The sequence below is a fragment of the Gymnodraco acuticeps genome, unplaced genomic scaffold (genome assembly GCF_902827175.1).
Source record: "Gymnodraco acuticeps unplaced genomic scaffold, fGymAcu1.1, whole genome shotgun sequence".
Lineage (NCBI taxonomy): Eukaryota > Metazoa > Chordata > Actinopteri > Perciformes > Bathydraconidae > Gymnodraco > Gymnodraco acuticeps.
The window spans coordinates 486,886-511,787 of record NW_022990652.1 but is presented as its reverse complement, the minus strand read 5'-3'; the positions used below and the strand labels follow the sequence as shown (position 1 = coordinate 511,787).

Genomic DNA, 24,902 nt, shown 5'->3' with positions numbered 1-24,902 from the left:
TTGGAAACTGACAAAGTCATCAAGTTTGATTGACATTTTTCAAAACTAATCTTTAAAACCAATCCAAACAGGTTAGGGTAAAAGTAAATATTGTGATTTATATCTGAAAGAAGCAAAGGAAAGAGATTGTCACAATTCAAACACTCAATGAAACATTTATATAGTGAGGAGGATAAAAAACAGACATAGGAGAAGTCTGGAGTGAAAGGAGAGAGACTCCAGGGTTTTAAGAGCTGCTGTGTCAGTGGTAGGAGCAGCACTGTTTCCAATAATAATATTAAAAAAACACCCTTATGCTCATCCACTCTCACACAAAGCCAAAAGGACACAGTAGTAAACATGCATGCATGCACACATGAAATCCAAAACATAATAAGCAGGCACACACGTATAACTCGAGAAATAAAAATACACTATGCATACCAGAGACCATACCCCTATGTGCACACATATGGATGCCAAAAACACTAAGATAAACACACACACACACACACACAGACACACACCACACACACACACACACACACACACACACACACACACACACACACACACACACACACACACACACACACACAGAGATACGGCTGAGGTGAGACAACAGCTGAAAGTCACTCCTCGTATTCCCACTCCACTGCTGCATGGCTCACTGCCTTTCATAGCAATGATACTCTTAATATCCTTTTTTCACTGTAACAAAAGTTTCTTACAAAACCCACACGCACTCACGCACAAGCGCCAGCAGTGCTTTGGATGATTCCTGTTATCTGTTGCGGCGCAGCATGGGGCGAGTGTTGGAAACCTCCGAGCTGTCTAGAATAATGTCTGCTTCCTCCGAATTCTACCCACCGGGAGAGAAAAGCGTTTTATTAGAGCTGACTGGCAATCATCTCAGAGCTACTCTACAATAGGGCAGACCTCGAAAGGATTTGATATGTTGTCACTGAAGACTTTATTAATGGTTAATAAGTAGTTTATGTATCCACTTACAGATCATTAATAAGCCATTCAAAATGCATGCTTTTTTTGGTAGCTACAGGTTGTGGTCCACATGTAAGGGAAGTATCTCTTTTGTTTCATTTTAGCCTCTCTTAAATGTATCCAAAAGAAACCTCTATCAACACCAAAACAGTTTATTAATGGTCTGCAATATTAGCATTTCAAAAATAGACTTTTAAGGATGATTGGTTTATGTAAAAAGCCAGCTCAAAACTTTAAAGTGCTATTTAATTAAACATGACAGGCTTATTGTCGACCTGTAATAATTGTTGACCATCAATAAAGGTTTGTGTAATGACCTATCTAGGAAGTTTACTTTATTCTGTTGCAAACATTACAATTTAATATTACTCTAACTTTGAAAAGATACCAGAGATTTTAAGATACATTTTTTGTGGGCAAAACATCTTACTAATTATTATCATGAACATTTGAGGATTCATTTATTCTTCTAATATATAGTCCCATTGAGATCATTTTCCAAATTGTATTCTTACTTTGACAACAATAATAATGTGTATTTAAAAAAAAAGGTGCAGTTAAAATGACATCTCGAAGTCATACCATTTTAGCTGAAGAGGTGTCAGTCAGCAACGTGGTGGTATAATATATTGGTATTTTGGACAGTAATTCCATGTATTTGTGATGTACACGGATAATGTTTAAGGTTTCCTATTGGAGTGTTTGACCTAAATAACACTAGTGAGCTATTATCTTACAAGTTGATCATTGTTTTATTAATCTCACGCAATGTGCACATACAACATAAGCTCTGTTTGTTGACAATAAAACACATCAAGCACAGGGCCCCTTTAATATTATAGCGCCTCACATCCATTTTCATTTCCGTTTCCTTCCCTTGAGTGCGACTTCCAAATGTGTCACATGTACAACCTATTTGCAGACGACCCCTAATTGTACCTACAAATAACTAAACTATTGTTTGTGGTGATTCTTGCTTGTTTGTAAGCTATGTCCGTTCAAACAGGTGTCTTTCAAACTCGTTACAGTTCTGTAATGGATCCCAAAGGGTGTCTTACTCTGAATATACCCAAAGGGCTGCAGAAGAGCGTCCCCATTAACACTCCCCCTGTTTGGAAACCTGATCCCTAAACTCTGCTCATACGTGTCCGGATAAGACTTGCCACCCCGTATGAGGCGAAAGTTTTCCCTCATTCCTCCCATACTCAGCGGCTTCCTCTAAGATAAGTTTGCTTTTGGAAGGAAGTGATTGTCACAAGGTGTCAGAGGTCGAAGGTGACGGGGTTATCATGTAGTCGCATCGTGACCCGATCCCTGTCCTCGCCTCTCAGAGGGCAGCTGGTGAGGTGTCAACACAAGATTTGTATCCTGTCCACTCGCACCTCCTCGCACTTCACATTCAAGCTCTGGAAATTCTTCCTCACCACAAATTATAATTATTAATTGCTGTGACGGTAAAGTAGAGCATTCTATTCCTAGCCGTGTTGTGCCTTCGCATAATAGAAAGCCTCTGAAGGAATTCTGGGAGGGCACTTGGAAAGAATATAACTTTTCTCCGCGTTTAAAAAAAGGTGCCCTTGAACTGGAAAGCAAGCAAGTGAAGTTCCACATGAGGGCTCTCGCTGTGCATTGAGGAGTGATGTGCTAGGATTTGATGTCTCCTTTTGAAGTGTCTTTATGAGGAAAGTCTGTGCTCTGACTCTCTGAATCAAGCTAAGCCCGTTTTAGGCAGAGGCCTCCACTGTCTCTGCGGTCCTCTCTACTTTTCTCCTCTGTTCACTCGAGGGACGACTCCTTTCTCTCCGTTTCACCACCATGTGTGTTGTCACAGAATACTAATGGACCTGCTCTGCTGCCAGGATTGTTCTTTCTATTTAAGAGAATTAGGATTTACTAAGACACCTAAGCCCAGTTAATTCCCAGTAGCAATTGATATGCTTTTAGTGAGATTATATCTATTACTTCGATCTCATTATCTATCTCAATCTACTAGTTATCTATTCATTATGATAGTTTGCTGATTGACGTCTATTAAGGTTTTGTAATGAAACACCTTGTTTTTTAGTTGTTGTTGTAACCTATGGTTTTACTATAAATGAGTGATACAAATATAAATCAATTAATTTATGGACAGGAATTGAAAAGCAGCCATATATTATTATATAATATTTTTTGTTAGAATATGCTGGTTCCAGTTTCTCAAATATGAGTAGTTTCTGCTTTTTGAATCTCTTATCTTACAGTTTATTAAATATCTTAGGGTTTTTGGACTAAACCCAAAAAAGGCTTATTGTTTTCTGAGTTCTAAAGAAACTAAAACATGTGTTCTTTCATTAATGCAGTGCTGCTCAGAGAATATAAATACAGTATGCTATATAAACTATATATATCTCACTTTAAGCATTCTATTCAGAGTGAATCCATTTATCAATGCACCCACTCACAACGTCTGAAAACTGTTATCTTTACCATCAGCCCTTCAGGGCTACCATGCCCTCCGAGGGAGAATTTCTTAATCGCCTTTTTACATGTCTGACAATTGCGGCCTTGCGCAGACGCCAGCAGGTGGCACAGGACACATAATCACATGTATCAATTCTGTGTGGAATCTGACACCCGCGAGCAGACACAGAGTCCCACTGTACTGCATGTACCAATCGAATGTCCTCCACAACATGTTGCGTAACACCCGCAGCACATGAATATGTTATTCAGCTGGAGCGTGTTGTACAGTGTACTGCAGGGAATCTTATGTCCTACATTTCCAGTGCTTGATGATAAATGCCCCTCGTTTGTTTCCCTCCCTCAGTGTGAAACAGTTTCTTCTCCTCCTCAACATACAGTATATAGTCAGAGGATTGTCTTGAGGTTTCCCAAGACAATGAGGCTGTACACACAGCTGCCATGTCTCCCTGTCAAGGATCACATGTATGTGTTGGAGGGGAGGGCACATGTATTCTATTTCCAATCCCAGTCATGATCCACTCTAATCCCCCCTGCCTTGACTCCATTGCCATGGGGCAGAAGAGAAAGAAAAGCCCCCCCCAAAGCATGCCCACCCCACTGTGGGGAGCCATGTATCTGAGATTGAGTTGCAGGTTTACTGAAAATAGATTGTGAGCGGAAGAGTATTTTCTGTCAGGCAGACAAGAGGGGTTTGATAGAGACGATAGCAGCAAAAGGAGACAGCTCTGTTAGCGCTGCACGGGGAAAAGACTAGACTCAGACGTTTAACTGAGGTAAGAACGTGTGTGTGTGTGTGTGTGTGTGTGTGTGTGTGTGTGTGTGTGTGTGTGTGATGTGTGTGTGTGTGTGTGTGTGTGTGTGTGTGTGTGTGTGTGTGTGGTGTGTGTGTGGTGTGTGTGTGTGGTGTGTGTGTGTGTGTGTGGTGTGTGTGTGTGTGTGTGTGTGTGTGTGTGGTGTGTGTGTGTGTGTGTGTGTGTGTGTGGTGTGTGTGTGTGTGGTGTGTGTGTGTGTGTGTGTGTGTGTGTGTGTGTGTGTGTGTGTGTGTGTGTGTGTGTGTGTGTGTGTGTGTGTGTGTGTGTGTGTGTGTGTGTGTGTGTGTGTGTGTGTGTGTGTGTGTGTGTGTGTGTGTGTGTGTGGTGACAGTTTACTTATTTAGGTTCTTTGGGGTGCCAGTCAGGACTACCGGTCACATAAACACCGGTTGTTACACTGTGTGTCATCGTGCAGATATGTGGGTGTGTGCACATGATGCCAAAGCTCATTCCAAACAAACGATGCAGCTTTTCTTTTCGGGTGCTTTTGTTACTTGGCGAAGCTTCCACAAATCTTCCTATTCCTTGTGAGAAAGAAAGGCTTTTTTAGCACAAGACAGTATTTTGCAAACATATATTAATATTAATAATGTATGGTAGTTTAACTGACACATTTAGTATCACTACAATATAAACTTTGGTCACTTGTTAGATTTTCTCCAAAGGATTATCTTTTTTCCTTTGGAATTAATGACATCGTAAAGTACCACTGAATACAATCCCCAAAATATTTGTTCCCTAAGCTTTGTATTCGTGTGTTGCATTACATTCAGTGTGTATTTGTACAAACCTGGTAAAGAGCAGACCTGGTGTGGGTGTCAGGTTTGAATTGGACATTTTCATGTAGCGGAGGGCTTACCTTAACCCTTTTGATCCCACCATTGGATCCATCAGTCAAATGCATCCAAACCCACATAAGCTTTATATTCGGAATTCTGGTCAGTTTTTGAAGTCAAGTTCCCGTGACAGCACATAATGTCATGCTGAATTACGTGGGAAATGTACAAAACGATGCAGAAGACATCTAGAAGTTTCTTTTTGATGAGAAAGCGCCATGGCTTGGAATATTTCAAACACTGTAACCACTGTGTATCTCAGCTTCAAGCAACAATGTATATGCTGATATTTTGTCAGAGTAAGGTGAAATGAAAAACCAGGAGCCACATTTCCCCAGTGTATGGTGTGCACGAATGTGTGCATGCACAGCCATGTGGCTTCTGTTTAGGTGAATGCATATGTGTATGTACTGCATAAACAGTAAATGCTTCTCTGTGGCTTTGGAGGATCTGTGTCACGTAAATAAGGAATGACTCAACCAAAGATGCGGATGAATTGCATTGTGGGAAAGTGTAGAATCCAGCATTGTCGGGAGCTTGACTGGATTTGGATCTCCGACTTTAATTTTTGTTCCCGAAACTTTATAAACAAATAATACAAGTATTTGTCTGGGATCGCTTGATAAGTTAGAAAGTCAGTCGCAGACCCCAGACATGTACCAAGGCCGTTCCATATGTGGAAAATAAAAAGTGTTTCGACCCTGCGAATCCATGAATTCATTACCCATTTCTTCACCTTTTTACCAAGTTTCATGATAATCAGGCCAGCAGTTTTTCCGTAATCCTGCTTACAGACAAATAGAACATCACCTCATTTGCGAGGTAACCGTATGTATGATCTGTAGAATACTCTGTTATGAAAAGGAATCATTGTTACAGCCACAGAGATGATAAATACATATACTCATTGCAGACATTTGGAGCCACATCATCAACATCCATAAGTGCTGCTTGGCTGTTTGGTTTATATACCGTATGTTTGTGAAAGTGATGTATATACATCTGTGTTCTTCTACTTTGTAGCTAACTCTGTCAGATCCCCGTAAACACAGCTGAAGACGACAAACTATTTTAGACTTCATCATAAAAACAAAATGTTTCAGCAGAGAGATAAGTGCTAAATTTAGAGCGGAGACTTATTTGCTTGCTATTAGACAAACGTGGTAATAAAAATGAAAAACGTTTCACTACATGAGCTCAAGTGGCTACCCTTCAACTCCTGCTGTAGCTGTGTTTTTTGTAGAATACACTTGTCTGAATACATTCCTTTTTATCTCCCCTTTTCCCCCCAGTGTAATTTCGTTTTAGCAAACTGGTGCTTTTACTTTCCCAAACTTTGCTGCTCGTCTTTAGCTCCATAGCTCTTTTTCCATCCAGTATATTTAGTGTTCCAGGATCATTTATATCCTGCCCCAACAACGTTTATCTGCTCTGCAAAACAGTATGGCGCTAGTTATAATAATTACCCTCCCTTTTCTCTATGCTTTTTAGCAAAGAGAGGTCACTATATTTAATGTAAGCGCTTTGTTTTCAGTGAGGGAAGGGGAGCCAGTGATTGAAGTGCAGGCTGCAGTTGCACCACTACTTAAACAAATGCTGTCTCTTTATTCCGCTGCACTGCTGCTACATTTTGCAGTGGAGTTATGCTAGCGCTGAACATTTGGGAGCCTGGCGGGGCTTGTAGAGAGCATGAATAAAAGAGTTCCTGGGGTGGAGTGGTGCAGGATCCTGCTGTGCCAGATTTAGATCTGAAACTGAGGGAGGAAAGAGGCAGAGGCAGCAATGAAAGAGGGCAAAATAGCTGCTGGGAATGCTGACCATCTGTATTAAGAATGAGAAGTCAAATACAATTTTCACTTTCTACATTTTGAAAATCATTCATGATAATGTGCATGACGTGCCTTCACTTAGATGTAGTATGTGTGAACCAGGGTGTCCAAACGTTTTTCACCGAGGGCCACATGCAGAGAAATATATGAAGGGCTACTCACTAGAGGTGAGGTATATTGCCTCATATGCTAAGTTATAAGTTAGCAAAATCAATCCAATGTAGGTAAATTAAGCTTGATACTTCAAAATGCTGTAAGAAACACAACAGCCTTCATCACAGCTCTCCATAGGGTTTCATTGATTTAGTTTGCAGCTCATGCCTTAAAACAGAAGCTTCAGATTGCTTATAAAAATGTGTAATGCAAATAAGTCATTGGCCTTTTTATATCAACTAAGATTAGTTTGAAAATGTTTCCAACTTTAATTGATTGAATGTATTTGTAAAGTAGGCACACATGAATACTGTGATATATGTACATATTTAATTAGTACATATATGACAAGCACAAGTTGAATTTGGGGGACATATTTCATTATACTATTTGAATTAGCTGAGGGCCGTTTCAAAATGGGCCCCCGGGCCATAGTTTGGACATCCCTGGTGTAAACAAACCACTTCTTTCAACTCAGCTGACCTGGCGCTTATTCAACAGATAATGTCATCAGTTAGCTAAGCTACGTTATCCAAATCATATTCATAATCCTTTTATTGTTTGTTCCCAGAGGGGGCAATAGGGTTTGGTTACAGTTGCTTTATTTACAGTAACATACAAATTCAACGGAACATACATTTTTCTGTCAGACATTACCTCAAAGGGCCTGACGCCTCAGGAGTTGTGTCTGATGCCACAGGCAGGAACAACTTCCTGTGGCACTCTTGGTGGAATTGGTCTCATAGCTTCTCTTTGACCTAACCAGCATATCAATGAGTAGGTGGGAGACATTGTCCAAAATGACCCGTACTTTATGAAGGGCTTGGCTAACAGGCTGTATGATGTCACCTGTGATGAGTTCATCGCGTACTGCTTTGTGACCTGTCGGCGTGTGTTTGTGTGTGTTGATGTTCCAGCTAAACTCTCCGATGAACTCGGTCAGCAGCTCGGAGGACATCAAGCCCCCGCTGGGCCTCAACGGCGTGATGAAGGTTCCCGCCCAGCCCTCAGGCACCATCCTGTCGCTCACCAAACACATCTGCGCCATCTGTGGGGACCGCTCCTCAGGTGAGTGATGGGAGTCAATGACCACGTATACAGGAAAAAGCACACGATACAAAAAAAGTCAATATTTAAAGTAAAGTGTTCACTTGATGATATTAATAATAATAATAATATATTTTATTTCTATAGCGCTTTTCTTGAACCCAAAGACGCTTTATATTTTTTTATATTATAAGGACATATCTGAGACTCCTTTATCCATCACTGTCTTGCAATCAGCTTTTTGATGTTATTATCCCCTTTAATGTGATTTATTAATATACATTTTACAAGTTAAATTATTAACTTTATTTAATTGTTGTATTCTTAATTATTATTTAGATATAAATATATGATTTGATAATACATGTTCCTTTATCTTGCTTTATGTATACTTTGTGAATAAATGTGTTTGTGTATTTGGAGCAGGACATGTATAGGCTTGTAAACAACAAGTAAAAAGGTTTTGGGGTAAAAAGTTAAATGTATTGAAAGAAAAAAATAAACTTTATTAGGTTTTTCTTTTATGGTTTTAATGGGTAAAAAAATGAAAGATTTCTTGTGATTCTTGTTGTATTCCATTCTTATGAATATATTAATGTTAGAATGAATCAAGTGACATTGATTGCAGATGCCAGTTAAAAAAGCACATGATTCAAAGCCTTACCAGGAATACCTTGGAGTTTAATGTATAATCTAAGGAAGAATTGTTGGCAAAGGTATACAAATACTTTTTCGACAGCTGGGATTACACATGAAATGGGGACTACCCAGCGTTTTACCAAAGCTGTTGCTCCGACCACGATGAGAAACCTCGGAAGAAGATCCAAGGATGAACTTTGGTCAGAGACCAGCCCTGTGGACCGCTCTGGCAGAACTACACTCTGCAGCTTCTTGCAGTGGGAGATCTTTCCTGGAAGGACAACAATCATTGGAATTCTTCATACATCTGGGCTAAATGACAAGCAAAGAAGCCACTCCTGCTTATGATGCATCAGCGTAAAGGCACATGAAAGAAACCGACATCATGAGACATGCAATAGATTGTACGGTCTGATGAAACCTACGCTCAAATAGAGAAGGGCTGTGTAGGGGGAAGGTTTTTCACCCCCCAGGCTGAAGCTGGATGTCTAATTCATCGGACAGTTTCAGTGTCATCCTGCGTCATCGCCCCCATGCAACCAAAGGGGGGAAATCAAAACAATGTTTAATAGCGAGTCATGCTTCATTTAACTGTGTGCTGAGGCTTTATTTATCTTCTCTGGTGGTCAGAGCAGCTAACAAAGAAACAGTTTGAGCAACCCTGGGGAATTCAAAGGACTCAATCCATCATATACAACAAAAAAGAGCTGTTAAGAACAGGGGAAAGAGACGATTTGTCCTGTACCACAACATGAGAAAAGCACCGTAACGCCAATCCATGAGGGCCCTCCTTGCAGCTGACCTCCTGTAGGCCCTATCATGTTTACCCTAGTCACCTCGGCATAACCCTGCGCAAACACTCTTTTACATTACGTGATATGTCATTTAGCTGATGCTCTTACCACAAGTAACTTACATACACTTCAATAGTGTAGACTTCATATCTGCAGGAGCAATTTTGGATTAAGTATCTTGCCCAAGGACACTTGGAAATATTGACTGCTGGGTCTGGGGATCAAGCCATTGCACTCTGAATGACGGATGCCAATTTACCCCCTGAGCCCAAGCCGCCGCTTTATAGAGACTCTACAATTCTGATAACTGATGCTAATGCACCATCTACACCAGGGGTGCCCAATACGTCGATCGCGAAGGTAGTGTAGTGTTTTTTTTAAAGTTAGCCTATCATCCATCCTTACTATGGCATTTGCCACTTGATTAACGTACAGGTAAGCCAGTCTGAGTTGTATTGTGCCATACGGGTTCACGCAGTCATGAGGGGACCTCACCACCTCATCTGAAGCGCAAATGCGGCGCACTATTATGCGCTTTATTGTAAGCGCGCCACAGTTTATCCTACGTTTAGTCCACTAGCACCCCCACCCCCCCCGCGACACAGATTGGGCAGGGGCGTATGTAGATCATTTGGGCTTGGTCATTTTAAAAGTAGCTCCCAAGCTGAAAGAGTGTGGGCACCCCTGATCTACACTAACCTCATGATTACATTATTATAAATGTCATTTAGTTGAAGATTTTACCCAATGCGACTTAAATACCAAAGTCATGCCTATCAGTTTTGCTTCCTAAAAAGAGGGTTCTTCTATGCCGTTGCTTTATCTTGGACTGTAAAGATTTGTAGTTCTCACATGAACTAGGCTTGAAAACATTTCTATATGCATTGGACAAACCACCTGTGTCTCTTTCTGTCCTCAGGTAAACACTACGGCGTGTACAGCTGTGAAGGCTGCAAAGGTTTTTTCAAAAGGACGGTGCGCAAAGACCTGTCCTACACCTGTCGCGACAGCAAACACTGTGTCATTGATAAACGCCAGAGGAACCGCTGTCAGTACTGCCGCTACCAGAAGTGTCTAGCCATGGGCATGAAGAGAGAAGGTACAGCACATACCGTAGAGGATAAAGTCCCACTTAACCATTCCCTCACACCTATACTAATCCACATACAACACACACACTCACACTCTAGACTGATAGTTTGGTTCTCAGAGGCAAATATGCTGCTTCATTCTGGTCTCATTTGACTAATCTTAGCTAGAACATTTTATTCAAGTCAATATGGTTAGCCCACGAAACACGACCAAGGTTGGAGGATGCCCTTTTCTTGCTTCCTAGAAGTAAAGCAACTTTATTTTCCCCATCCCCATTCATGCCACTATCCAATTTGACAGAAGCACTTGCAGCTGTACCTCTGCTCTGCCGCATCACGCTGTGCATTGCAGCCATGGGCTCTACTGTATTTAAAAATGTTCTGCTTCAAGCACGTCCATGGGGGGGAAATAATACATTCAGCTGTTGCAGGCGCAGGCATCCCAGAAGTATTGCTGGATGTTAAAGAGAGTGAGCGTTTCAGAGAACTGGCAGTCCTCTGGGCGTTCACTGATGTAGACTGGAGGAATACAAACTTTTACTCCCTCTGTATCCTCTGGATGTCACCGTGCGTGCCCTTGCATGCTCCTTATTATTCGCTTAAACTTTAAAGTTATGTTGGACAGCCTACCTAGTTATTGGGAAACAGGCTCGTTTTCAGGAACGCAAAAGATTGGATAATGTCTTGTAATTGAAAGGCATTGGGGGAAGCGTGCACCACATTCCTCAAATGAGAGGCTACTGGTGGAATGCACATGCTGCTTCTGCCCTTTTCAAACGGAGACAGAGATTTAATCAGATGATGGTGAGGCCTCATGTACAGAACGTGTAGTTGTGTGAGGACAGACCGTTCATCAATCTTTCAAATCATATCTCAAGCATCTATGTCAACTTTGTTACAGACATTACAACTATAACAGGCGTCTTTAACATAAACATAGCAAGGCTTTATGTAATGCCTGTGTGTATAAGAGCATCTACGTCTTTAGTATCCATGTAAAGGAGAAATTCAAACTGCATTAATTACATAAACATAACAAGGCTTTATGTAAAGCCTGTGTTTATCGGAGCATCTACTCTGACAACTACAGCCATAACATTGACAAAGAGCAGACTCATTTGTTTTACTCATGATACTTTAGACATCATCCTGACAACAAACATTGCAATGTTTTAGACCTCAGTGCATCGTTGATAGTTTTTAAAGTCAGATAACATAATCCCGCTGTGGACAGGAAGAGCTTCATTTCGCCATTAAAGGATTTATTCAAGATGCAACAATCCAACATTCCTGCAAACTTACATCACTTCTCCTCCAGCGCATAATAAACCCTGACCTCTCTCAGTACAGACTGAGGATTATAGACTCATCCACTGTGACATTTACATGCTTAATGTTTAATTACCATGTTATATTCAAGTCCGTCTCAGCTACAGGTGCTTCTAAATGTAGCTTCCTTAGAGAAAGTACTTTTAACCCTGCATTAACAGGGTAGAATTAGTTGGTTAAAAAGAGTCAAATTGAAAAGTAAGCATTCTTTTGCTGATTAAACGTAGATGCAAATAAAAAATCACAGTTGTCGTTATTAGGGTTCGAAGACTGCCATTTTGCCTATTAAAATGGATTGTTTACCTGCTTTCAAACAAATCTCACTCAACTGTGATAGGATACTACTACTTGGACTACAAACCAAAAACTAGAACACTAATGTCCGTCCCGTTGCTAATGATTTAGCATTCATATGCAGATATGTTTATCCAGATTATGTAAAAAGAGATGCATTCACTTACTGATTAAAATACCCTTTAAAGAAAGTGAATGTCTAGAAATTAACAACAAATAAATTGACTTAAAAGCAATTATTAGAATCAGCTGCATAATTCAAAATGTATTGGAAAATAAATAGCCTTAGCCATATATCGTCATGGGAACAGGACACAATGTATTATACACTGTAAATGAACACTGTAGCCTTTTCACTCAGGCGTTCCCTCTTAATGCACAATTGATTGTATCTTCATACTCCCTGGATAAATGGGTTTGTTTGAAAAGGTTATATTTATCTGATGCTTCACTCATCACTCTCCAGTCTCTAAGAGCAACCCTGAATTGTAAACAATGCCTTGAATACTTCCTTTGATTGTCGGGCAGTACAGTAAAGCATCTCCGAGGAAAGATTAAAGGAAGAGTCGGCTCGTGTGAGGAGAAAAAAAGAAAAAACCTGTTAGTCAGGCGTGAATTGTAACACTCCATGAGGGTGTTAAAAATATTAGCGCTCTCAGCAGCACACTTTCGCACATTGGACAAATCAATCACTGCCTCTCCCCATTATGATCACCACAGAATGCAGATACAGAGTGTCTAGATTATACTGAGCCACAGCGAGTGTAGCAAGTAGCTTCCCCATTTAAAGGTGAAGGTACACGTTGTTTTTGGATAAATGCTTTTTGGAAGGTTACATTCTATCCAAGGCCAATTTGTCTTGACCTTTGCTTGGCCTGCCCTCCTGTTCTTCTTGCTTTTATTTATATCATTGTTAGGCTCCTTACTCGTTTCAAGGATATTATCATTTACTGCCTCTTTTTTCGCCTCACTCTCAGCACCGCCTAAGCCTCTCCCCATGCACCCCGAGGGCTGTGGTTAGAGAACAAGGCAACAGTAGCCCAAAAGGCTAAGCGAATCCACAGAAAAACAGGATTAAATGAATTTATGCTCTCCCAGTCAGGAGAGGAGGACGGTGGAGGTGGGGGTGTACGGGGGTGGGTGGGGGAAATAAAGCTAACATGATTTCAGCCCTCCTCACCTCTCTCTGACTCCCAACACAAGTATTCTACCCTTGGGCTGACCTCCACCGCCAGACTGCAGTTCCTCTAAAATGGGGCCCCTTTCCCTCTCCTCTTCTAACAACCCCTGCCCCCCCACAACAACCCTTCCAACAAGACTCTATGATTCAGGACTTGGAATATAAACTAGAGTAGAGGAAGGAGACACATCATCCTGCAAACCCAGTGTACTGTGTGATATGTGTTTTTTGAGTCAAGACAGTTCTCCAGGTGTGTTTGTATGCCTGCATGCTAACGTTGACTCTCCAAAGGCACTTAATCATGAAAAGTTGTTCACATTAATCAATGAGTGGAGGATAAATGTATAAAAAAGTTGCAGCACTTTCCTTGCGGTGTCTTGAATTAGGTAAATGATAGCCTTTTGAAAAGACAAAACACACACACACACATGCGTCTTTTCCATCCTCACTTGAGGGTGGACGTGCGGTTTCTCTTGACTCGGCCACAGTGAGCTGGTGTCTGCTCAGCACACAAACCACTTCCTGTGTCTCCTCGCCAAGCCAATCACACGACAGAACCAAGTTGTGCTTTAACCCGCTTTTACACACAACACGAAACAAAAAAAGGAATTACGAGACACAGTCTTCTTTGACTCAAGCTCTTTTTTTATCCAAGCTATTCTGGCTACCACACATGTCTCAAAGAAGCAGTGACAGACATATGTGTCCATAAATGATTTGTATACAAAAGAATCCGGCTGTTTGTCATCGAGCACTACATAAAAAACACATCTCTTTGATAAGGAGGCTACGAGAAGCCCTTGAACATTTCCATGCTCCTGTGTTACACATAATGTTGGTCTACGGTCATTAATAAATTCCATCCGCACTGTCAAAGGAATAATTGATGATTGAACCCTCTTGGATATGTTTACTGGCATAACGCATACAGGGTCATGCACTTTTATCTGGCTTACCGAGACACAAAGCATGGCACTCACACATGCAGACTCGACACAGACAAGCAAATACTCACTCAAGCATGCACACACATATATACAAGTTTGTGTGTGTAAATACAAATATGGGGCAACTAGACTATGAACAATTTGTTTGTTCAGAGTTCAAGTGTTTAAACGGAGGAAAGATTCAGTGTCGAAAGCAGTTCCATCGCATAAAAAAAAATCTGCCTTATCAAGACATTCAATGTTGCATCATTTATTTTAGTAAAGTATTTTTTTTAAGTTGATTTCCAAATGGGTGGCACAACCTCCCTGCATTGGCAGATTGGCAGATATTTGTTATCTTTGCAAATAATTCACAAACTGACTTGATTTTTTAAGATGTTTGCTGACAAATTCTGACTGCTGCTGCATGAGATTAAACAACATTTAAATGTGTGTAAACCAAAACAGTAAGCTTAAAGAACCAAGGAATAGCGATAAAGCAATGCAGCTCTAAAATATGATAACTACTTTACTTATGGAGTCATTTTCCTAGAAAACCCTTTTAAGATCTTTAAAACCTTGCTGAGTAATGGCAACTCTGTAAGCCTTCAACCCTGAGTCTTTCCTTTAACACACTATGCATGCTGACATTGTATTAAGAACAAAACAAAAAACAGCAGTAGTGACCGGAACCAGTTTTGTTACATGCAGCCGTTCAGGAGGAGCGCCAGCGAGCCAAGGAGAGAAATGAGAACGAGGTGGAGTCCACCGGCTGCGCCAACGAGGACATGCCCGTGGAGAAGATCCTGGAGGCTGAGCAGGCGGTGGAACCTAAAACCGAGACCTACATCGAGACCAACCTTGGTGCGCCATCCAACTCGGTAAGTTGCTATTTTGCAAACACTCACATCCTGTATCATTCTGCAACAAGTCATCACACACATAAACACTTTTTTTGTATACATCTAGGGGCTGGTGGGGATTAAAAACTCATACATTATATAGGTTATACTGGTTATTATTGTCAATTCTCACCAAGTATGAGCTTAATCTGCTCTCCAAAATCTTCCTGGCGCTGTCCTAACATTGTCCACTTACGTTTTAAATTATTCCAGCTGCATGTTGCTCCTTGATATCATTTTTGAAACGAATTTCAGAGATGAAACCGCACACAACATAACGGCATAGTCGCATCATAAGACGTTTGTCAGTTTTCAGTGTAAATAAACATATTACTTATCGTTCAAAAATGATTGTCATGCAGATTGGAATTGGGACATTCGGTTTGGAAAGATACTTTTTACAGCTTTTAGTTGTCAGTCAGGAAGTCTATCTGCTGGTAAAGATGGGTATGATTACTGTGTGTCCTCCCTCTTTCAGTCCCTTTGGAGTGACTGCTTGTAGTCTAGAGCGCTGCTTTACTTGTTCACCTTGCATCAGCTCCTTTGCTCAGCTGTGCGTTGCCTCATATATCCCCTCAGTATCAGCTGGGCACTGTGGGCTGTCTTTGACACAGAGGAGACTAAGAGTGATGAATAATGCAACAGGCAGACTAGTTCCTGAAAGCACTGCACAAAGCCTCGGCTTCCTCAGGAATTCTGCAAGAACATGAGAAACAGAGCAGCAGCCTACCAAAGGCAGCGAGGAAGTAGGGTGAGAGAAGAAGAAGGGTGGGGGGGGGGGAATTAATATGCTTCAGGGGAGGGACATGTCCTATGAAGTAAAGGTAGAAATGTGAGGGCTGTTATGTGAGTACATTGGAGCTTTTTTTGGGGGGGGGGCAAGATGGAAATGTAAGAGATGAGCGTTGACATAAGGGAGAGGGAGAAGGAGTGGGGGTGTCACGGGGGAGCGGCTGGCAGCTCAGACACACTAATGCACTGAGTGTGTTTGGACTCAGCCTGATGTGTCCCTCGATGCCCGCTGCCTGCCTGACACAATGAAGAGAAGGGTTTCTAAAGTACTGCAGAAGAGATGAAAACCGCACTAAAATACAGATGTTTTACGGCTCCAAATTTCACTTTCAAAGTGGAATAATATCTGACTCGCATCATATTAAAAAATCTACAAAACTCTTACGGCCCGTCTACACTACAGGCGTCGAAAAAGCTTGAAGCTGGGCGTGTCTGAGGCTTGGCGATTTTTTGCGAGCAACACGACTAACAACCAATCACATGAATCTCCCGCCCCCGACATACAAAGCAATAGCAATGTTAAAACGAAGTCAACTGGATATAAAATCCCCAAACAGGCGAAAACCTACCAGTTTCACCCACTGTCTCTGCCACCTCCCTCCATGCCTCGCTCCTCCGGTTTGTATCCCGGTAGATGAACAGAGACTGATCATACAGCACCGGGTGATTCACTACCGCTATAATGAATTTTCCCTCCATTTTTTTGAATATGAGGAAATGACCTGCGTAGTCTCTCCCAGCATACACGCGGTTTGATTGGCTCGCTTGTACTGGCAGATTTGCATAAACGGGATTTCATTGGCTGACGCCAGCTTCGAGCAAGCATCGAGCCTCAAAAGTTGAACATTGTTCAATTTTTGACGCCGATAGACGCTCGCGATGCTTGCAACGCCTTGCCATGCTACCCACAATGCAGTTCGGCGAAGTTTGAAAATATCCTACGTCACCCCATTCAAATGAATGGGCGAAGCGTTGAAAGCATTTTTTGACGCCTGTAGTGTAGACGGGCTGTTAACGCTCTTCAAGTTGCTAAAACTATTGATACCCTTAATTTGTTAAAGTTGAACAGTAGTGTGGATTGGATGAGTTTTTTGAGCAATTGTATATCCATGTTGTACAACAAAGTATATTGATATAAGAAACTCTTGCTATTAGAGACTAATGCAGGAATGAGTCATAGACCAGGAAATAAGTTTGCATTTTACCAGTTCTGGTGGTCAATAATTTAACGTTTACTTTGTTATGTGCTTTTGGTTAGATGCCTAAAATAAGTTATGTGGTAAACACAAGCTTAAGAAATATTAAGGTGCATATAGTTTAGGTTCTGTTTGCCAATGTTTTGAGATATTCATCTCTGAAACGTTGGCTGTAACCCCAAAACATTAGAACTGAAAAGAGTGAAGGTTTGAGTTTTACAAATGTCCTTTGTAAGCACCACAAAACCAACCACTGTTTACTTCCATTGCTCGCCATGCTTGGAAGCAAGGGAGGGTTGTTGATGTACTAGAACCTTTTGGTTGGTTATGGCCTCCTGCTGATGTTCTTTGCTGGCATGTGGTTACGAGTGCAGAAGTCCAACAGCAACAGTGAAAAGGACAGCAGAGCATCAGGAATTGGGCGTTCCAAATGGAGAAAACAACTCCTATTGTATATAATACCTGAGCCTGTAAAACATTGCCAGATACAACTAAAAGCAATCAAGGAAATCATCCCTTTGAACTGACCCTCTAACCATTTAGAGCCCAGGATGTTGGCAGAGAATCCTCGTTCAGGCTGTCCCAACCACAAGGACTCCCCTTCTCTCTGTGTCCTCCCCCCTTCTGTGAGGTCTCCATTGAGAGTCACTGCCCCGTGCTATAATTAATCACAGGGCCCGGGCCATGAGTGTACTTCATGAATAGGCCACCGCCACTGTCTAATGGCCGGGGTCTTGCCAACCTGAATAAAGTGTGTTTATCTCATGGTGACCTAGAACAGGAGTTAAACAGGCGTTAGTAATGTCCTTTCAGTCAGACAGAGAGAGGACTTTTCATAAGGAGGGGGGGAAGAGGAGAAGATGCTATCTATCACTTAACTTAGCTTTCTTTACGTCTATTTTACGCATTTCGCTCTATCTTTTTGTATTATTACCGGATGTCCGTTCTACTGCGTATATGAGTCAATTTATCAAAGTTTCTTATATTTTTTCCCAAGCTTAAGGCAGGAAGCGTTGCTGTTATTTAGATGATAATTAGCTGATGATTCATCAACCGCCCCAGACGAGAGATTCTTTCTTTTTTTTCAATCTAGAAAAGTGGGACACTTGAGTAATTTATTTCCGTACTGATCTGTATGAGTACCCAAGTTTCTCTCTGATGTCACGCCAGTATAGTCTGGTTCAAGCTGAATAATGAAAAATTGAAAGGCAAATCTTCCGTCTCCGTTGCTCAAGTGATGAAAATGTCATAGGACAGTATGCAAGCCTGGCGTTTCTCTAAGTTGCCAGCGATGATCGACCATGGCGGAGAAAACATGTGGCTGTAAACACCTTTAATTTGTTGGGGAATAAAGACAGCAGCTCTTTTTCTGTGGCAGCCGTTCTGCTAAAGTGGCTGAAATCTAGCAACTTAGCAAAGTCTTCTTTTGCTTTCTGTCTCAAGTTTCCCTTTTTTGTCCAATCTTATCAGATCTGCCCAGTAGAAAAAGCTTCAACTGTAGAGCTGCGAGATATTCCCTGGTGCGCTTTTGTACTTAAACATTGAGGTTAATTTTATTCGCTCATAGGTCACAGCGGGCTCCCCCATTGTGGCCCGATAACATCCTAAAAGCTGTTCTGCGACTCGAACAGTAAGTACAGTAATGTGATGCCGGAGGATTGTTGCAGGAAAGTGTAAGCTCCTCTCCCCTGTCATCTCCGCAGACAAGGGGCAAAGAAACCAGGTCAGTGTAAACACGGCTAAGATAGCCATTCAACATTCATGAGGCTTGCCATGTTTAACGCGAGAACCCTGGGACTTGTGTTCTTATGAAGAAGGGTGGCAGGACCGCCATACGCACCAAAGCCCACTTTTTTCGTTGCTTTTCTTTGTTTTGGCTTGGTCTGCGCTTTGGAACGAATTAGCCAAATCTGTTTATGTGTTTTTTAGTGGAAGCGCTGTATTCGAAAAAACTGTCGCGCCGAGCTTCCCTCCCGTCCACGACTCCCACGGAGATCACATGCTAAAATATTCATAAGACGACTGTTTTCTTTCTACCCCCGAAGTCGAGAAGAAATACAACTTTCAAAAACAGTGTAGGCTTTGTCTGGTTTTAGTTTTTCATATCTGTGATACTCTGCAGTCAGTGTGAGTTTCGCACCGCAGGGAGGGATGTGGAGTAGAGGAAGGGGTAGTCTTTGGCCTGCGTATTTTTGAAAGGAGTGTGTGAGTGGAGGGATGTTTTCTCCTTCATCATGAACTAATCTTCTCTTGAGAGCAGCAGTTGATGTCGGGATCCTGCAAGCTTTTAGCATCGATCGGTGGGGATTTGGCAGAGGGAAGTTGGGGAGAAGTTGCTGACTGTTTTTGTCGAGTTCACACAGGGATACTTAGAATAAAAGGATGTTTACTTGTTTTGAAATATGCACAAAAGCGTGTGGGTACAGTCTTTGTTTACACGCACATATCAGGGGTTTTTGCTCCTGGGACGATGGGAAATTACTCATCAGAGATTGACAGTATTGTTTTGGGTTCTTTTTACCCCCCCTGCCCAGATGGATTTACATTTTAGTGAGTTAGTCACACTGTATGCATGTTGCATTAGTATTCCTCCACTGTTCATGAATTCCCCCTTGGAGAAAGTAAGTCGGATGTGTCGGGACAGTTTAGGAGAAGCAGTCCTTGTCTCTGGAGTGTCAAGTTAAAGTGTTACATTTCCCACAAAAATTATAATCTTAACTGAATAACTCAGAGATCTTACACTTGAAGATTTCTCCCACTGGTCTTACAATTTACATATAGACGGGTTCTTCAGGAAGATACCTGTATTTTTTGGGACTTTTCTTTGAAAGTTTACTCTTTTTTTGGCAACACAAAAAAACAATACCTTACTAAGCTTTTAGCAACATCTATATTGTAAATTCTTCGTTGCAGCCTCATTAAATCGTAAATGTGTGTTAAATGATTATCAGAAAAGGTGGAATTATTTGTAGAATATCCTAATTCTGTAATTTCCTTATTCATTTAAGCTGAATCTCCCGATCCACCTGAGTTGATGGCAGGTTATTCAGATCACCTGTTGGCTACTAATTAAAAACTGAGAGCAGCTGGGTGCATTCCCCTCTCGGCCAATCAGAGATTGACTCCGCCCTTTAATAGGTTTTAAGAGAGGTGGAAAACTGGCACTCTGATCCTTCTTCCACTTAATGCACACCCCATTTAAGCATATATTGTCATCCCGAAACTCTGACATGTAGGCCTTTTCTAAGTCTTCTTTGTGGTATTCAATTTTCTGATTGAGGGTCATTTTAAGCTTCCCTAAAATCTAGCTGGATTCTATATGAAACAAAAACATGTCCACTAGTTGAACTCTCGCATGAATAGTACTAATTTATTGCCTCTTACAGGTTATGACCATAACTTTAACATCTGAAGGGTTTATTATGTTATCTTTTATATTTCAGTTTATTTTTGTACACAAAACCCCCTTCACACACTACAGAGTGTCACAGTGAAGCATCCTAAAACCCGGAAGTAAACTCCTTCCGGTTCCTTCGACAAAAACGCAATGCAATTTCTCCATAGGATTTTGGAAAATAGCTCGAAATAAGGTCTGTGGTTGAAACACATTTAAGAGACGGATCATGTTTTGTTCAGTCGGATAATATCCACATGTCTACCCTACTTTTATAATTTTGAAATCATAAATCTAGTCGCCAGAAGCAAAATGCTAACGTTATGCTACAAACAAACTACAGCAGGGTCGCTGCTTCAACGTCACGCCAACTTAAGATCCATATTCAAAACTACAGATTCAAAATTGTACAAGTTGAAGCATTTGTTTTAACAGTTTGCAAGAGGCAGGGACTTGCTTTCAAGCAGAACACGGGGAAAAACAAACTTAGCGGGAGTGTCTACTGTCTACGTGTTCGGTGTAATGACGTAAAACGGTCTCGACAACTTCTATAGTCCTATTCAGCCACTTGTTAACAACCATCGTTTTTCAGACACGTAAACTCTTCAGAAATCCCCAGTGGGGTCACTGCTGATGGATTTAATGCCGTAGAACAAAACGTGATCCGTCTCTTAAATGTGTCTCAACCACAGACCTTATTTCCAGCTATTTTCCAAAATCCTATGGAGAAATTGCACTGCTTTTTATCGAAGGAACCGGAAGTGGTAAAATGCTAACTTACTTCCGGGTTTTAGGAAGTGTGGCACTCTATTCCTCATTATTGTAGAGGTATCTCTTCAATATCATTAAAAGGGTATTTTTTTCATCGTGAAGGCAATTGTGAGATTTGTTTCTCCAAGAAAATATACTATATGTTTATGTTGTTTGGAAATGGATCAAAGTAAATTTTTAGTGCTTTAAAAAACAATGACAGCCTTTAAATATATTCTAAAGCAGTTATTACAAAGCCAAGAACATATGAATTGAATAAGACAGGTATAAAATAACAAGAATAAAAGCTACAGTGCTGTCATTACTGCCACATCTTTTCATTAAATGGACAATTTTACACAATGTCCTAACATTCAAGACATTTCTAAGGGTTTGAGCACGCTTTCACTGCAAAAGTACATGTAGAACATTCATCACTGAGAACTATTTAGCTCCTGAAGTGAAGAGAGGTTTCTCTAAAAGCATACGCCTTACATAACAGGCTTTAAAATAAAAGATATGTCCATGTACGAGTGAGCCTGTCTTCAATATGTTATGCTCATCTCTTTTCAAGGCTTAATAGATCTAATGTAGTGAAATCAATGAAAGACTTTAGCGCTGTCCTTGGTTCACCTTTTATTTCACAGAGCTATTAGTCAGTGATACTATTTTGGGAAGTAAACTGCCAATTTCCATTGACGTCCATTAACAAGAACTGCTTGTTTTTCCTTTAATCATTTATCAAAATCACATGAGAACAATTATTTTGGGACCGTATTAAAAACATGGAAATATATGAATAGAACCTATGCAATGAATTAATCTATTCGCCTTCTGATCAATAATTATGTTTTGGGCATGTGACCTGGAGAATAATGACATAACTAGATGTTTTAATGTGAGTAAATATGGATAATCCTTATACACAATCATTTTCTGAGTTTTCTAAAGGCCTACCCAGCCTGATAACAAAGCCCCAAGTGAGCTCCTAAGAGCTTGTTATGTAGTGAAGTGTCAGTGGAGTGTCAGGAAGGGGGGCCTCTTGAGCTACGCTAGCTGTCCGAAAGGCTGATTTGTGTGTAGACTAAAAAGGTCCCTAAAGAAAGAGCCTGCTTGGTGAAAGTCGTTCTTTTCACGGCAAGCTCTCTGCGGGTATTTCCTCCACGAGCTGGGACAGAATCAATGTTTGTTTTTGTCTTCCTACTTGCTCCTCTTAACATGATATGTGAGTGTGTTGATAGGTGGTTAAACCTGACGCCAGGCTCTCAGCCAAGAAAAAGACTCACAGGCTAAAACTAGGATATCATTTATTTTGTGCTATATTTCTAACTTCAGGATTTGTATGTGCTTTTGTTGTTTCTGCAGCCCAACGACCCGGTAACAAATATCTGTCAGGCGGCAGACAAGCAGCTCTTTACTTTGGTGGAGTGGGCCAAGAGGATCCCACACTTCTCTGAGCTGCCACTCGATGACCAGGTCATCCTCCTACGTGCAGGTTGGTCAAAAAGGGCCAATAAAAAGGTCATAAAAATGCCAAAAAGGTTCCTCAAATGCAGGCCGAATGTATGAATAAATCACCAAACAAATAATGACAATAAATGAAAATAAGGGATTGTATTCCATTAAAACCCTTCCAGTTACAGTAGAAACTCTGGTAAATGCTCCAAAACCACTTGGATTTAGCATCTTTTGGACATAAAGAATATGTTCAATTTAGCTAAGTTGTAAAATAAATGAGAAACTGTTCTAAATAATATAAAACACCTTGTCTTCAACCAAGTATACAACACTAAACCGCTAGCATACAGCTCCAATTAAGTATTTGACAGCATGCTAACAGCTAACTAGATACATATGATGCTGTTAAGTGCTAGCTAAATAACTATTGTGTTTCCTTGGTTAAAATAATAGGGCGTTTCATTTCTAGGATTCTGAACAGCAGTTAATACCCTCTGGTGATAGAATATAGATTTAAAAAGAAAACTGTCTTTGAAAACTAGCCGATGAAAGAAATTAGAAAACTGTGAAATAAAGATGCTAAGGCTAGCTGTAGCCTATTTCGGTAGGATCAATACACCAATCTGGCCACCATGACGTAACTCTAGTTCATGTGACTGAGATGAGTCAGACCCACCAAGGTCACAACAGCTCATAGTGAGTATGTACTATAGCCTATATGGGAAAGTATGCTAACCGCTCACGATCAAAGTGACAGCCACATAAAACATGGAGTGAATTATCTGTCACTTTTCTTCGATTCACTAACATGAAATGCACGGAGGTCTTTTGGTTTCTTTCAACACATTGCCCTTGTTGCCTGCCTGTCGCTCCAAATTACACCATTATATTCTAAATCCACCTTGAGGAAAACAATTCTATTACACACCCTGTCTCGTACGCTAATAAAAAAATCCTTATCCTTAGCGCAGACAATGATGGAGAGACGTCAGCAAAGCAGCGAGAGACATTATTCTCTGAGAGTCTCTTTCTCGGCTCTCAGGTTTTCTATAAATAACTGCTTTAGTTCTGCTGTATCTCAGATAAAAGCATCCCGGCTCCTCTCATACCCGACTCAACTCTGCGGAGAAGAGGCGAGTGTTGCCAGGCAGAACAGTTAAAGGAGCCCTGTCACTCAAAAGCCAGCGTCTTGTGTATGCGCTGCTCTCTGTGTCGAGCCCCTGCTTTGGCACATCAAGCCTGTTGATTTTATTGTGATGGCAGGCGCGGTTCATCCCTTTTTACACGCTTGTCTCCTCAGAAAGCATGATTCTCAGGAATAACCTGATGCTTGAGAAATCTGCACGCTTTTACGGCGCAGCTTAATTGATTCATTGGAATTCCCTCCCTTTGTTGTCAGTTCCATTTTGCCTCAATGCTATGTGAACTTTTGTACAGGGATTTGCTTGTTGTCTCTTCTCATATTTTCCCTCGATCCCTCTGCCGCAGGTTGGAATGAACTCCTCATTGCGTCATTCTCGCACCGCTCGATAACGATCAAAGACGGGATCCTGTTGGCTACCGGGCTGCACGTCCATCGCAACAGCGCCCATAGTGCCGGAGTGGGCGCCATCTTTGACAGGTTATTATTACCGTATTACTGAACTTTATTGTCTTTGAACTACCACTTTCAATTATAATTTTCACAAGGGTTTTTACATTATAAGTTATGGCTTTATAAGTGGTTCATTCATTCATTTATAAATGTTTTACAAGTCAGTTATAAGAAAACCTATGCAATCTTTTGAAAAGTTATTTCGACAGTGATAACATTTTATTCACACTAATGCTTTGTATTTTAATAAATGTATTAATGCATTTAGCGATAAGTAATAAGCCATAATGATAGGTTTAGAAAAATCGGGTTTATGAACTTATATATATATGTTTTTCTTTGTGATAACATTTGTCTTGACTATTAGGATAGGCATTAAAACAATAACAAGAAAAACAGTAATTGTAGCTGATACATTAATACATATATATTTCAAAGA

General features: G+C 40.9%; 1 protein-coding gene across 2 annotated transcripts in view; it reads left to right on the top strand.

Annotated features, from left to right (window-relative positions):
- The window catches only part of rxraa (retinoid X receptor, alpha a), a 97,480-nt gene that overhangs the window by 63,869 nt on the left and 8,709 nt on the right, over window positions 1–24,902 (top strand). The window contains exons 4-8 of one of the 2 annotated variants that reach the window (XM_034229490.1): window positions 7,986–8,145; window positions 10,477–10,656; window positions 15,089–15,258; window positions 22,777–22,906; window positions 24,358–24,490. In XM_034229490.1, coding sequence (XP_034085381.1) covers window positions 7,986–8,145; window positions 10,477–10,656; window positions 15,089–15,258; window positions 22,777–22,906; window positions 24,358–24,490 — 773 coding nt within the window. Of the gene's footprint in view, window positions 1–7,985; window positions 8,146–10,476; window positions 10,657–15,073; window positions 15,259–22,776; window positions 22,907–24,357; window positions 24,491–24,902 lie in introns of both variants that reach the window. The other variant, XM_034229489.1, reaches the window with a different exon arrangement.